Source organism: Drepanopeziza brunnea (genome assembly GCF_022702325.1).
Source record: "Drepanopeziza brunnea f. sp. 'multigermtubi' strain 214-2 chromosome Unknown ctg11, whole genome shotgun sequence".
In the NCBI taxonomy this organism is placed as follows: Eukaryota; Fungi; Ascomycota; class Leotiomycetes; order Helotiales; family Drepanopezizaceae; genus Drepanopeziza; species Drepanopeziza brunnea.
The window spans coordinates 578,281-591,946 of NW_027094074.1; the positions used below are offsets into that span (position 1 = coordinate 578,281).

The window sequence follows — 13,666 nt, forward strand, 5'->3', positions numbered from 1 at the left end:
AGGTAGAGACTAGTTATGTTTACATTATGTTTACATCCCCATAATAGCCTCTACTTCACAACCTAACGACAAAATGGCATTGCGTATTTCTGAATGGCGCAAGCTGCCTGTCAGTCTGGCCGAGCTCTGTATCGAAACGACTTTGCGTTGCGGTCAATCTTTTCGGTGGAAAAAGCTCAGGGACGATGAATGGTAAGTGCAGTATGTCGGTCCCGGGCTGGACTCATAGGCTCACTCCAATATCTGACAGGACTTGCGCTCTCCACGGGCGAATCCTTTCTCTCAAGCAGGACTCCACGCATCTCCATTATCGAACGATATGGCCCAGCATTTCGCGCTCATTGAAGTCTTCTCCCTCTACGAATGTGACTTCGGACCCTTCAGGCGAAGATGCAGATACCGAGGACTTGCTCAAGCATTATCTGAATCTATCTCCTGACTTAACATCTCTCTATGAACAATGGTCTTCTGCCGATTCGAATTTCAAGAAGAGAGCCCCCAAATTCACTGGAGTGCGGATCTTGAAGCAAGATCCTTGGGAAGCTCTCGTGGGATTCATTTGCAGCAGTAACAACAATATCGTGAGGATATCACAGATGGTACTTGATATTTTTAAAGTTAAAAGTCTCGTGAGCTAATAAGGGTTAGATTAACAACCTGTGCTTGCATTATGGTCCTCTGGTAGGTCACGTTGACGACATACCAATACATGATTTCCCAACACCCTCAGCTCTTTCAGGGCCAGGTGTCGAGTCACGACTGAGGGGACTCGGATTCGGATATCGTGCTGCGTATATCGCCAAAACCGCGTTAATGGTTGCGAAGGAGAAGCCCGAAGGTTGGCTGGAGAGTTTGTGCAACAGACAGCCTTACGATGGTAGCCTAGACCAAAAACCATTACCTCAGGGAGGTCGCGAAGGTTACCGTAAAGCTCATGAAGCATTGCTTGAGCTCCAAGGAGTGGGACCAAAAGTTGCTGATTGCGTGTGCTTGATGGGCCTTGGCTGGGGCGAGGCTGTTCCTGTTGACACTCACGTATGGCAAATCGCCCAGCGAGACTACAAGTTTGGAAAGGGAAAGCACAAAAGTCTCACCAAAGCTACATATGATGCTATCGGAGATCATTTCAGACAACTGTGGGGTGAAGAAGCGGGATGGGCTCATTCGGTTCTTTTTGCTGCAGATTTGAAGACATTCTCGGAAAGACTGAAAACCAAGGTCGAAGCTGAAGTTGATGACGTGAAGATCAAACAAGAGGATGAGCTTCTTCTGGAATCCAAAGTGGTGCTAAAGCGGGAGTTTGATGTGGGCGAGCTCAAGGATGGGCCTCTTGATGAGAAGAAGGATTTTAGGATTGAAAGCTCAAGAAGCCAAAGGGTAAAGCGGCGGAAGATTGTGTGAAGAGATACTGCTCTATGAGTAGCTGTTCAATTCAAGTACGTGGTGAAGGGGCCATGAAACATGTTGGCTTCATGGTTTTCACGTGGACAATGTAAGGAGTTTCTTGCCAATCGAGCAAGAATCCATGAACGAGCATCTCGATAGTGCCAGTTCTCATGCTAGCGAGGTCAACAGACTCCCCTTCTTGGGTCTCTAGACCCCAAATACCACCTAACAAGATCATCGAAATGCATTTAGACCCAGCTTGCGTATTCCTCTATGGAAATCCTGCTATGATCTCCCAGCAACACTACTTGCACCGTCGGATAGGCATGCAGAAAAGAATCTCACCTGATGTTGTTGACCTTGCAACCGCTATAATCCCTGCAGCCTACAGCGAGAACATCAAGAAATCTCCCCACAGTCCTCTGCACCAACGCTCGACACAATGCCATGGCCACCATGGCGCGAAAGGGACAGTGGTGACAGGAAAAGTCCTGTCTCATGGACAGACAATCTCAATTCTATCGACTGGTCTCATTACACCGATCCGAGGACAGTGATTCCCACACTTATCCTCACAACCACGATCCTGGTCTCTGTAAGGGTTTACCGCTCCTACCTAAGCCGAATACCAGAAGCTACGTACATACGACCCCGTTTCTTCAGAACGAGGAGTCTATTTGGGAAGGTTACGAGGGTAGGTGATGCGGACAACTTCCACCTTTTCCACACGCCCGGTGGGAGACTGGCTGGTTGGGAATGGGCGCCAGGACGGAAAATCCCGGAAAAGAAGGCCGACCTGAAGAACAACACGGTATCACTTCCTCTATTCCCGATAGTTCCTTTGCAGCAGACTGACTATTCGGGCAGATACACGTCCGATTAGCTGGTATCGACGCGCCGGAATGCTCTCACTTCGGAAAACCCGCCCAACCATACTCCGCCGAAGCACTAGAATGGCTGAGGAACTACATCATGAATCGCCGAGTGCGCGCATACATCTACAAGCGGGATCAGTATGAGCGAGTTGTGGCTACGGTCTGGGTACGGAGGTTTTTGTTCCGAAGGGACGTAGGGAAGGAGATGGTGAAGGCAGGACTGGCTACAGTCTACGAAGCAAAGACGGGGGCTGAATTCGGCGACTTCGAGAAGAAGTATAGAGAGGCCGAGGAACTGGCTAAGCGGAAGAAACGTGGGATGTGGGCAGGCAAGGCTGGGAACTATGAGAGCCCGAGGGAATACAAGACCAGGACGGCGATCAGCGATACGAAGTAGTAGGATGATACCCAGCAGCACCAGGAAAGAGAGCTTTGTGCACGCGTGTTTCGTATTGCGTTGTAGGAGCAATGCCATCGGGGTCCAAGATACTACCGGTAGATGTTTGCGGAACCTCATGTCGGACAATACAAAGACACGCTCTGGAAGTTCGCTCAACAGACACCTTGATCCTCCTTTGCTGTTGGGTACAGTGGAACGCGTACCGTGGAACCATCTTCCAAGGGATCCTGAACCTAAGACACCTCGTTCATATCCTTATTACTACGTAATGAGCTAATTTTTACCCTAAAGTCTAAAGGTTAAGCTGACCAATTAAGATATTCTTAGGGATCTGGATCCCGACAGTGGTCTATTTTTGGGGTATGACCTTGAAGAGTATTTCGGGCCTTCGTGCGTAATGAAAATCTTTAAAGAGTTCCCTGCTCCACAACCAGTATCCCTTCCACTGTATAGGTAGATAGCCTCTGTTGTTAACTCGAATCTCGATTCCGACAGAGAGCTTTCAGATCAATTCACATGCGCGTTAGGAGATAGGTACATTTACCATGACCCAAAAAGAAAGAAGGAAAGAAAGAAAGAAATATATATATATATTTGTTTTTATATAAAGAAGTCGCACCACGTTCTGTTCCAAGGATATCTCGGAAACATCCTTATTTTCGTCCGCCACCGTCCTGTCTTGATGAAGAGGTTTCATTGTATTTGTAGCTGGGGGACCGAGCAACTCATAAGTTTGCACATTGCGATGATCAAATGAGGGCTATTCGAGTTGCAGCAATGCAAACCGTTATGTGACATTCCGCCCTTTCGATTCTCGACTCTATTATTGTTGTTGTGTGTTTTCGTTGTCCGAGGCATGCTCATCATGCTCATCATGCTCATCATGCTCCTCATGCTCCTCATGCTCATGCCCATGCCCATGCCTATGCCCATGCCCATGCTGTTGGAATGCACGCGATTGGTGTGTTGCTGACAGATTTGCATAACTGTGAACGGATCGCCGGCTGGTCTGGGCATCCTCCTGACTTTCTGGCATACCGGTACGAGACTGTTTGGATGCTTGGATGCTCGGATGCTTGGATGCTTGGTCTCTCTCTCCTGTGCCCACCACTCGCCGCTCCCTGTGTGCAGTCATTCATTCTTCTTCTGCTCCTCTCCAAGGTTTGATCCATCAACCTTAGCCTCTCCTTTCTCTTTCTTGTCTCTTTTCTCTTTTTCGAAACCCAGCCAGATCTCGGTCTTTCGTTGACTGGACTCGACTCCGTAAGCCAGGCCACGCATATCGCTGGACTCGCCGGGCCTGTCACTTACGTGGAAAGATCCCCTATCGCATCCAACTCATCGACGACCTCACACTCTTTTCTGATCAAGGACCTCGGCGGTATTCCCGTACCTACTCCGGACATCCCATACCCGAATATACTGTTTGCACCCGACTCGCCCTGACCCGACGCGACCCCGAAACCTGGTATCCCGGCCGATAGACAAGCCGAATATTACCAACGCATACTCTGGCTGTACCACCGTCGATCGATCGACTGACTTCAGACGAAGAAAGGACTACACCTCGTTCGCCTCCCTACCCTACTCTCCTTACTCCGTAATCCGTCCCGTTCGCACTGTTTCTGGGGCGGCATTGCTGGTGCCAAGTGGTTTTGCGGCCTCAACTTCGCCTCAATCTCCTTTCCCGCACCGCGCTCCGCTCCGCACCGCACCGCACTACACCACACCCAACCGACCTTCACTTTTCAACTCTCACCTTTCACCTTACCTTCCCGCACCACACCAACGCCCAACAGCATCACACTCATTTACAGGGAGGATTGTGGGATGTTCTCAGACGCATCGAACTATCGGAGGATATCGCGCAATAATTGATATTCCCCGAAGGTCGATAATTCCAACAAACCGCGTCTCGATGCAAGTCACCAGTCAGCAGTCACGTCCACGAATTCTATCGACGGAGACCACAATAACAACAAATTAATACAACAACAACCACACCGCGCCCTTGCGCCTGGAATCAAGCAATGGGGCTTTCACCATGGCTGAGGTTTTCCGCGGATCGAGCACCCTTACCCTTACCCTCACTCTCAATTCGACTCACGCTCTTCCTCGCATCCCTTGCTCAGGTCTCGCGCGCAATTACCTTCAACCCCGTACCCCCCGCGGATCTCGATATTTCCCAGCTCGGGCGGGTAGGACTGGTAGGTGATTTTGATGGTATCTCGCTGTATCAATATGAAGGACAGAATCAGGACGGGTTCAGTACCAATGGAAGCCAATCAATCCTCACGCCATTCCCCAACGGAGGCTTCGCCAGTCTCGCCGCTGCCGATGCTGGAATACAGGCAATGTGTTCATTTATTATGGAGGGTGGTACCATGGCTGGGGTGGTTGTAGGTGGTAACTTCACGAGTTTGGAGGGGACCGAGTCGCAAGGAGTTGGGCTGTTCAATCCAGACACCTCAGTACTCACTCCACTGACTGGACTCTCGGGCCAAGTCTCTGCGCTGCTCTGCGATCAAGATACAAACACGGTATATGTCGGAGGCAGCTTTAAGGCCGAAAACTCGACCAACGCAATTGCATGGGTGGGAACGACCGGTTGGACAAACCTACCGTTCGCCGGTTTCAATGGACCAGTCAAATCCATAACCAAGGCCTCGAACGGGAATATTGTCTTTGGAGGATCGTTTACAGCTCTTGGTAATAATACGATTGGTCCGAGGCTCCCGGATCAGCAGATCATCAACATTGCTGGGGCAGAGCTGAATGCGACCTCTTCAACAACGACCACCGGCTTCAGCGACCCTGCTAACATCGTCTGCAACAGCCCCGGGGTCGATGGGCCGGGAAATACATGGCTTCTTGCTGATGATGCCACAGGCTCCTGGAAGGCATCATTTGGGTACGGCTTCCACCCGACAAAGTTGAGACTGTGGAACACACATCTGGATGGACGAGGAACCAAGACCTGGAGGTACACGGCATTCCCAATCAACGGGATCATGAACTTCACGTACATCGACCCAGACACGGGTCATAATGCCTCATGCTCTTCGGAATGTCCTCTGAGCAGTAGCAGCACCGTCCCCTACCAAGATTTTAACTTTGTCAATGTTATCGGCATGAATGGCTTCCAAATTGACATCTCGGCGTTTTATGGGAGCGGGGGTGGACTCAACGGTGTGGAACTCTTCCAGAACGATATATCCGCCTATGCAATTCCCTCATTCAACGAGCCGACCTGCGCCGACATTCCGATCCCCTCGAATGCAACTTCTACCGGACCATGGGTTGTCTCACCTTCTCAACAGAGCTCTTCTGAATACCTGACGGCAACATTTACCAGCTCGAGCTCTGCCAATGTTGTCTTTATGCCTAATATTCAGCAATCGGGAAACTACTCCGTGGACATCTACACGCCCGGTTGTATTCAAGATGGAACCTGCTCTAGTCGAGGTCAGATCAATGTCACCGGTATCATGTCAAGCGATACAGATGGCACCTCCTTCCAGACCCAGATCTTCCAGACAAACAACTTCGATAAGTACGATCAAATCTACTTCGGATATGTCGAGGCTGGAACAACCTCCTTCCGTCCCACCGTGACTCTTTCGGCTGCGGATGGCCAGAATACCCAAGGCCTTACAATTGTGGCCCAGCGAGTTGGGTTTAAGCTTATCTCCTCCGATGGCGGTCTCAACAGCCTCTTTGAATACGATCCTGAGCTGGGGGTGATGGAAAGTGCCGACCTTGCCAACTCAACTTTCAATGCAGCCGGCATGAGTCTACCGACAGGAGCCGGAGTCAATGCCCTGCAAACCTCCGGAAGTACGACTTACGTTGGCGGAAACTTTACAAACACGGAGTTCAACAATATCCTCGCCATCACAGATTCTGGAGCAACATCTCTTGCCGAATCAGGACTTGACGGAGAAGTCCTCGCGATGTTCTTGAATGGCACTACACTTTATGTCGGTGGCAAGTTCACGAAATCAATCTCGGGTGGAGCCACGGCGGGATTGAGCAATGTTGCTATGTACGACACATCGAAGAACTCCTGGATTGCCCTCGGGGCAGGAGTTGATGGCACTGTGACAAGCATTGTCCCACTAGCCTTGAACGTGACGGCGAACACACCAGAGCTTGTTATAACCCTGACTGGAGAGTTCAAGCAGATCTTTGCCTTCGGAACAAACAGCTCTGTGGCAGTCACAGGCTTTGCAGTCTGGGTTCCGTCTCGCGGCAATTGGCTTCAGAACTTGGGCTTCGCCACTCCACCTATTAATGGACAACTCACCGCGTCGGTAGACCTCCCGACAGGAGGATCACTCCTCGCTGGCTCCCTGTCTTCAGCCCAGCTGGGTGCCAAGGACGCTGTTGCTCTCACCGATACACTCAACACCCTACCTGTAGCCATTCGACAAACCCAATCCGAAGCCCCGAGCAACCTAGGAAAGCGAGCCACAGCAACTCACAATGTGACCGGGGTTGTGACAGGCTTGTTCGACGAGGCCAACGGGCGCAATCTCACCATTCTCGGAGGACACTTCGCTGCGACAGCATCCAATGGTTCGGTTATCAACAACATTCTCTTCATCGACAATTCGAACTCCAATGTGGTCACTGGTGTGGGTCCATCCCTCTCGAATGACTCGACTATTCTCGCCATGGTCCTCCAAGGAGACACACTCTATGCTGGAGGTTCTATTTCGGGAACAGTGAACGGCAGAGGTGTGACAGGGATGGTTGCATTTGATCTTAGCACCTCTTCGTTTGGTACTCAGCCACCTTCTCTCGCCGGAGATGTCAATGCGATTTCTGTCAGACAGGGTACTGGCGATGTCTATGCCGCTGGCAGCTTTTCCGCAGCCGGTTCTCTTGAGTGTCCTGCTGTTTGTGTCTTCGCCACGACGGCCTCACAGTGGGATCGACCTGGGACCAACCTTGGCGGTACCGCCCACGCGATGACATGGGCAAGCTCTACCAGCCTGGTCGTTGGTGGCGCTCTCACTGTAGATGGGGAGAGTGTCTCACTGGCAAAGTATGACACCAAATCTCAGTCTTGGACAGCTGCCAGTGGAGCAAACGCAATCCCCGGTCCAGTCGCCGCCCTCACTGCCGCAAATAGTGACGCATCTCAGCTTTGGGTGGCTGGTACGGCCGCCAATGGCTCCGCCTTCCTCATGAAGTTCGATGGGACTAACTGGAACTCTGTCGGTGACGTTTTTGGAAGCGGGACCACGATTCGCAGCCTTAAAGTTCTACCTCTGTCCAAGAACCACGAAACTTCCTACCTCGTCCCAGATAGCCAAGAACTATTGATTACCGGAGCACTCAATCTTCAAGGCTTTGGCAACGCGTCCTCTGTGTTGTTCAATGGGACAGCCTTCCAACCGTTTGCTCTCACTTCCAGTGCTTCGAACGCGGGCAGCAGCATATCCCAGATCTTCTCCTCTCGGCAGAACTTCTTCGAGAAAGCTGGTAAGTGAAGCGGTCCCTCCAAAATCGTATATGCTAATTGCAATTTAGGCGGTAAACTTGCCAAAGGATTTGTCGTGCTCATTGCCCTCGGCATTGCTCTTGGGCTGATCTTCCTCTTGGTCGTTGCTGGTATCATCATCGAACGCATTCGAAGAAAGTATGATGGATACGTTCCAGCACCCTCCGCAAGCTTTGATCGGAGCCAAGGCCTTTCGCGCGTACCTCCAGAGCAACTTTTCGGCTCCTTAGCCCAGGGTCGTAGCGGAGTGGAAAAGCAAAGCTTGAGGATCTAAAGCTGGGGGGTAAGGGGGGTTTTTTTTTTGTCTGAAGGCGTTCGGCTTGGGTAGGGGGCGTTCTGGATAGGGTCGACTGGCAGACCTCATCTACTTCTTGTTGGTCTTCTGCGGCATTACAACGGCGTTTTACGTACCGAGCGGTACACTCTTTGGTTCCGTCCACGGGCAGCACCATATTCTCACGGCCTTCTTCACGATACCAGCACCATTGCAGTGCCGACATCTCTGGCTTTTCTCGTAACTCTGAGATTTCCTTCACTTTAGCGAAAGCCTAACATCTAGAGCTACCACACCCTCTCGTGTTCGGCGCGCAATCCAGCTTGATCTTTTCTTTGTAAGATAGATTTATCCCCTACAGCCCCGTCACACGGCTGTGAGGTTGGGCAACTTCGTTCAGACCTCATGTATGTATCCGAATCAAGGGATGTAATGTACCAGGCTCATTTCTCCTGGGTGGGGTGATTTGCGCGACGCAAATCCAACGAATTGATACCAACACTCTCGTATCTCGCATCTCGATGTGTTTCTCGTGACTGACCCGTTCGCTCACTTCCACCCCTTCTACTCTTCTACTCATCCCATCCATCCGATCCCGAGACGGGGCAGGCGCCATCCGTCCATCCATCCGTCCATCCATCCGTCCATCCGTCCATCCATCCTTCCAACCTAGTTAGTTATTTGTTCCATGCCAGTAGTGAGCTTGCTTGGGCGGGCGGGCTTGCTAGCTCTCTCTTTCTACACACAGAGAGAGTGTGAGTGTGTATGTATGTATGTGGGTATGTGTATGTGTATGTGGTTATCAATCTAACCTACCTACCTAACCTACCTAACCCACCTAACCTAACCTACCTACCTCATCCAACCTCATCCAACCTCATCTAATCTAGCCTAACCTAGCCTTCCTCTCAAAGAAGGGGGCACTGGAGAGGGTTATCATCCAAATATATATATATGTATATATATATCTGCAATTGAGCTTGAGCGGGGACTTGAGCTTGAGCGTGGAGGGGAGAGGAGAGGAGAGCTCTTATACACTTTTTTTACTGTTACTGTTACTGTTATGGTTATTATTATTGTTGTTATGTTATATGTTATTATTAATTTTTTTTATGAATTTTTATTATTAATTTTTATTATGAATTTTTCTTATTAATTTTTCTTATTAATTTTTATTAATTTTTATTAATTTTTATTAATTTTTATTATTGATTTTTATTATTGGTTTTTATTATTGATTTTTAATATGAATTTTTAATTATTGATTTTTATTATTGATTTTTCTTATGAATTTTTCTTATCAATATTTTTTATCAATTTTTATTATGAATCTTTATTATTAATTTTTATTATTGATTTTTTTAATTAATTTTTATTAATTTTTATTAATTTTTATTAATTTTTATTATTAATTTTTATTATTACTTTTTTTATTAATTTTTGTTATTAATTTTTTTTATTACTTTTTTTATTAATTTTTTTTATTAATTTTTATTAATTTTTATTAATTTTTATTAATTTTTATTAATTTTTATTAATTTTTATTAATTTTTATTAATTTTTATTAATTTTTATTAATTTTTATTAATTATTAATTCTGTAATATTAACTTTTTTTATTGATATTTTACATTAATTTTTTTATTATCATTTTTTCATTTTTTTTCTAAAAAAAAAAATTCTGTATTATTAATATTTTTATTACTCTTTTTTAAAAAAAATTTTTAATTTTTTATTACTTTATTATTACTATTAATTTCTTTCCTTTTTTTTAAAAAAATAATAATAATAATGATGATAACAATAATAATGATATACTTATCGCGTGCGGGATATCAAAGGTTCTTTTCTTTTCTTTCTTTCTTTCTTTCTTTCTTTCTATCTATCCTTTCCATCTTTTGTTTGGCTGGCTGGCTATCTGGCTGGCTGTGTATAGGCGGCTTAGTTGGAGAGTGGAGGTTGGAGATTTCAAAATGGAGGAAAGATGAGAAGATGAGATGAGAAGATGAAAAGATGAAAAGATGAAAAGATGAAAAGATGAAAAGATGAAAAGATGAAAAGATGAAAAGATGAAAAGATGAAAAGATGAAAAGATGAAAAGATGAGAAGATGAGAGGACGTCTATCTGGCTCCTTTTTTTGGTTGGCGAGGGGGAGGGGTTGTATATTGTATGTATGTATGTATGTATGTATGTATGTATGTATGTATGTATGTATGTATGTATGTATGTACGCGTATATACATACCTACCTACCTCTTCTTCTTGCTGCGATTGGAGATGGATTGGATGGTTTCTGCTTGATGGTTTCTGCTTGGTGGTTTCTGCTTGATGGATTGATGGATGGATCGGTCTCTAGCTTAGATGCGTGGATAAGGTGCGAGGGTAAGATACGTGGATAAGATACGCGGGTGCGTGAAACATTTTCTCCGGGAGATGGAGATGCTTGAAGGAAATCTTGTTTTCTCCCAGTATGTAGAAGTGGACTGCAGACGAGAAGGGGGGAGGGGGGAGGGGGGAGGCGCATATCTTTTTTGTTGATGTTTTATTTTGATTTGTTCTTGCCTCCTTTGGATTTTGTTGAGGGTGTTGTTGGTTACCGCGTTGTTTAGAAAAAAAGAAAGGAAAAAAAAAAAAGAAAGGAGAAAGAAATAAGCTTTTTCTTGGGTAAGAGAGAGAGTTGTGTGTGTCCCGTTCTCCATCTGCCTGACTGGGGGGACGGGTGGATATGTGGATGGGACTAGGTAGAGAAAAAGAGCAAGGGGAAGAGAGAGAGAGAGGAGGAGACAGAGGACAGAGAGAGAGAAAGAGAGACAGAGGATGGCATGCAAGGAGAAGCGTCTCTTTGAAACAACGACAGATAGATTACGGAGATGGTATCGCTCTCGGTCCCGGCCACTCTGATAGCCGGGATGGATGGGTGCGCAATATATTCCTGTGGAGCTCGAGAAGGGAGCTGAGACATCTTGGGAATGGGGAGAGACCACCAGCGACGACCAACCGTGACTCTCATCCCTCGGCATGTTGGACGAGTCCAGATTTCGCAGGTCGGTCGGTCTGCGGATTGGGTTTCTTTGTAGGGAGGATCTTTCTTTCTTTCTATCTCTCTCTGAGGACTTGCCAGGGGACTCTCTCTTTCGTTTTGGGATTTTTCGGTCGCCCAGGAAGGATGGGTGTGGCCTGTGGTCGGCACTGGTTGTGGTGGTGGCGGTGGTGGTGGAGGTGGTGGCGGAGGCGGTCGCTTCTCCGCTCCCAACGCATGGAATCTGTATTGTCGTCGACGGCCGACGTCGCGTGTTGGTAGTTGTGCTAGTATTTGAAATATCGGTCTGTTTACTGTCGGGGAGAAGGGGAAGGGGGAAGGGGGAAGGGGGAAGGGGGAAGGGGGAAGGGGAGCGAGCGATTCTGCAAAGTGCGAGTCAGGTTGCAGTAAGGACGGCAAGGGATAAGTTCGGGCCGCAAGTCAGGTCAAGTCAGGTCAAGTCAGGTCAAGTCAGGTCAAGTCAGGTCAAGTCAGGTCAAGTCAGCTTTTCATGTCCCAGTCAGTCAGTCAGTCTGACTGACTTGGGTCTGCTCGTACGGTACCGGTACTCCCTTCCCTCCCGACTCTCAGCTCCCAGCTCCCAGCTCCCAGCTCCCAGCTCCCAGCTCCCAGCTCTCCCCTCTCAGCTCCCCCTTCTCAGCTCCCCCCTCTCAACTCCCTTCTCCCCTCCCTTCCCCTCCCCTCCCCCTCCCTCCTCACGGACTGCGCCAGCTGGGCGTTTGATTGACGTCTGCAACTGCACGGCATCTGCCTACTGTAGCATCACACACGGCACGGAGTATATATCCAGGTACCGACCGAGTCTCTTCTTAATGAACCGACCTAACTCACTCTCGGCCCCATCTTGGATTCAGCCTTACTTACAGTAAGTACTACCGATGTGCTTAGTATCAGTAGTGGTACTAGTACGTAGTATGTTTCTCTGCATACTTTGCGGAGTTCACTCCGTCCGCTTCTTTCCATGCTCGTCCCTGGTCCTGGGCGAAACCTTTTTTGGTGTGTGTCTCTCTTCTTCTTGTTCTTCTGGGGATGGGGTTCGGCGGACGAGCGCGGTGGTGGACTGCTTAAATCCTCAATTGCCGTCCGGATCGACGTTCTTGCCGACGACCCCGTCTCCGTTGGAAGAAGAAGAAGGAGACGGAGAAGAAGAAGAAGAAGAGGTAGAAGAAAAAGAAGAAGAAGAAGAAGAAGGAGAAGAAGACGATCAAGAAGCAGAAGACGACGATCAAGAAGCAGAAGAACACGATCAAGAAGCAGAAGAAGAAACATATAGATTTACTTGATGATTTATACTTTGCATTGATATATGTACACATACACACCTACACACCTACACACCTACACACCTACACACCTACACACCTACACACCTACACACCTACACACCTACACACCTACACACCACACATACACACACCTACCGGTACTCCATACATGCCTCCGTACATATCTCATACATACATCCCGATACACATACTACGTACATACCATATACCGGTAGCTGTCGTAATCCAGTACCGGCTTGAGCAGTGGAGATCCATCAAGCATTTGTGTGACGGCCCTCCTCCAGCCCGTCCTCCCGTGCTGCCGTACTGTAGAATACCGGTAGTACTACGTACGGGCCGCCCTCATTTCCTGCTGGAGCAGCCCCAAGCTCTCCCAGAAGCCATTGCCGGGACCGCTGTCGACGAGACCACCAGCCGTGCCCCCTGGTGTCTTTTCTTTGGCGTCTTGTTTCTCGTGTTGTCAGGTCCATCTTTCCGTCTCTTCTCTTGGTTTCCTTTTTTAATATATATGTATGGATATATATGTATATATATATGTACATATATATATATATACACATGTATATATAATTTTATTTTCCCCTTTCGGTCCACTCTTCCTCTGGTGCTCGAGACCACCGACCACGTCCTACGACTGGTTAAGCACGGAGGAGGCCCTTGCAGGGAAGATGCCGGTTCGACAGCATGCACGCAAGCAAGCAAGCCTCTCCGCCTCGCGTCATTTTCTGGGGGGGGGGGGGAGGGAAGGGGGGAGGGGGGAGGGTCCCAAGGCGACAGGCAAAAGTGAAAGGCAAAAGTGAAAGGCAAAAGCGAAAGGCAAAAGAGAAAGGCTAAATAAAGAGAAGAGGCAGCGAGGAGAGTTCAAGGGGAGAGTTCAAGGGCAAAGTCTAAATGAG

The 13,666-nt window shown here is 48.1% G+C and overlaps 3 protein-coding genes across 3 annotated transcripts; all 3 read left to right on the forward strand.

Annotated features, from left to right (window-relative positions):
* Positions 1-73: 73 nt before the first annotated feature.
* On the forward strand, positions 74-1,401 carry L3040_006455 (uncharacterized protein; the record flags this gene model as incomplete). Its single annotated transcript, XM_007289243.1, has 3 exons — positions 74-192; positions 251-599; positions 649-1,401. 3 exons carry the CDS (start codon positions 74-76, stop codon positions 1,399-1,401), a joined length of 1,221 nt encoding a protein of 406 aa, XP_007289305.1.
* Positions 1,402-1,828: 427 nt separating this feature from the next.
* Positions 1,829-2,658, forward strand: L3040_006456 (uncharacterized protein; the record flags this gene model as incomplete). Its single annotated transcript, XM_007289244.1, has 2 exons — positions 1,829-2,197; positions 2,254-2,658. 2 exons carry the CDS (start codon positions 1,829-1,831, stop codon positions 2,656-2,658), a joined length of 774 nt encoding a protein of 257 aa, XP_007289306.1.
* A 2,033-nt stretch (positions 2,659-4,691) lies between these two features.
* L3040_006457 (uncharacterized protein) lies at positions 4,692-8,444 on the forward strand (the record flags this gene model as incomplete). Its single annotated transcript, XM_007289245.2, has 2 exons — positions 4,692-8,151; positions 8,200-8,444. 2 exons carry the CDS (start codon positions 4,692-4,694, stop codon positions 8,442-8,444), a joined length of 3,705 nt encoding a protein of 1,234 aa, XP_007289307.2.
* Positions 8,445-13,666: the final 5,222 nt, after the last annotated feature.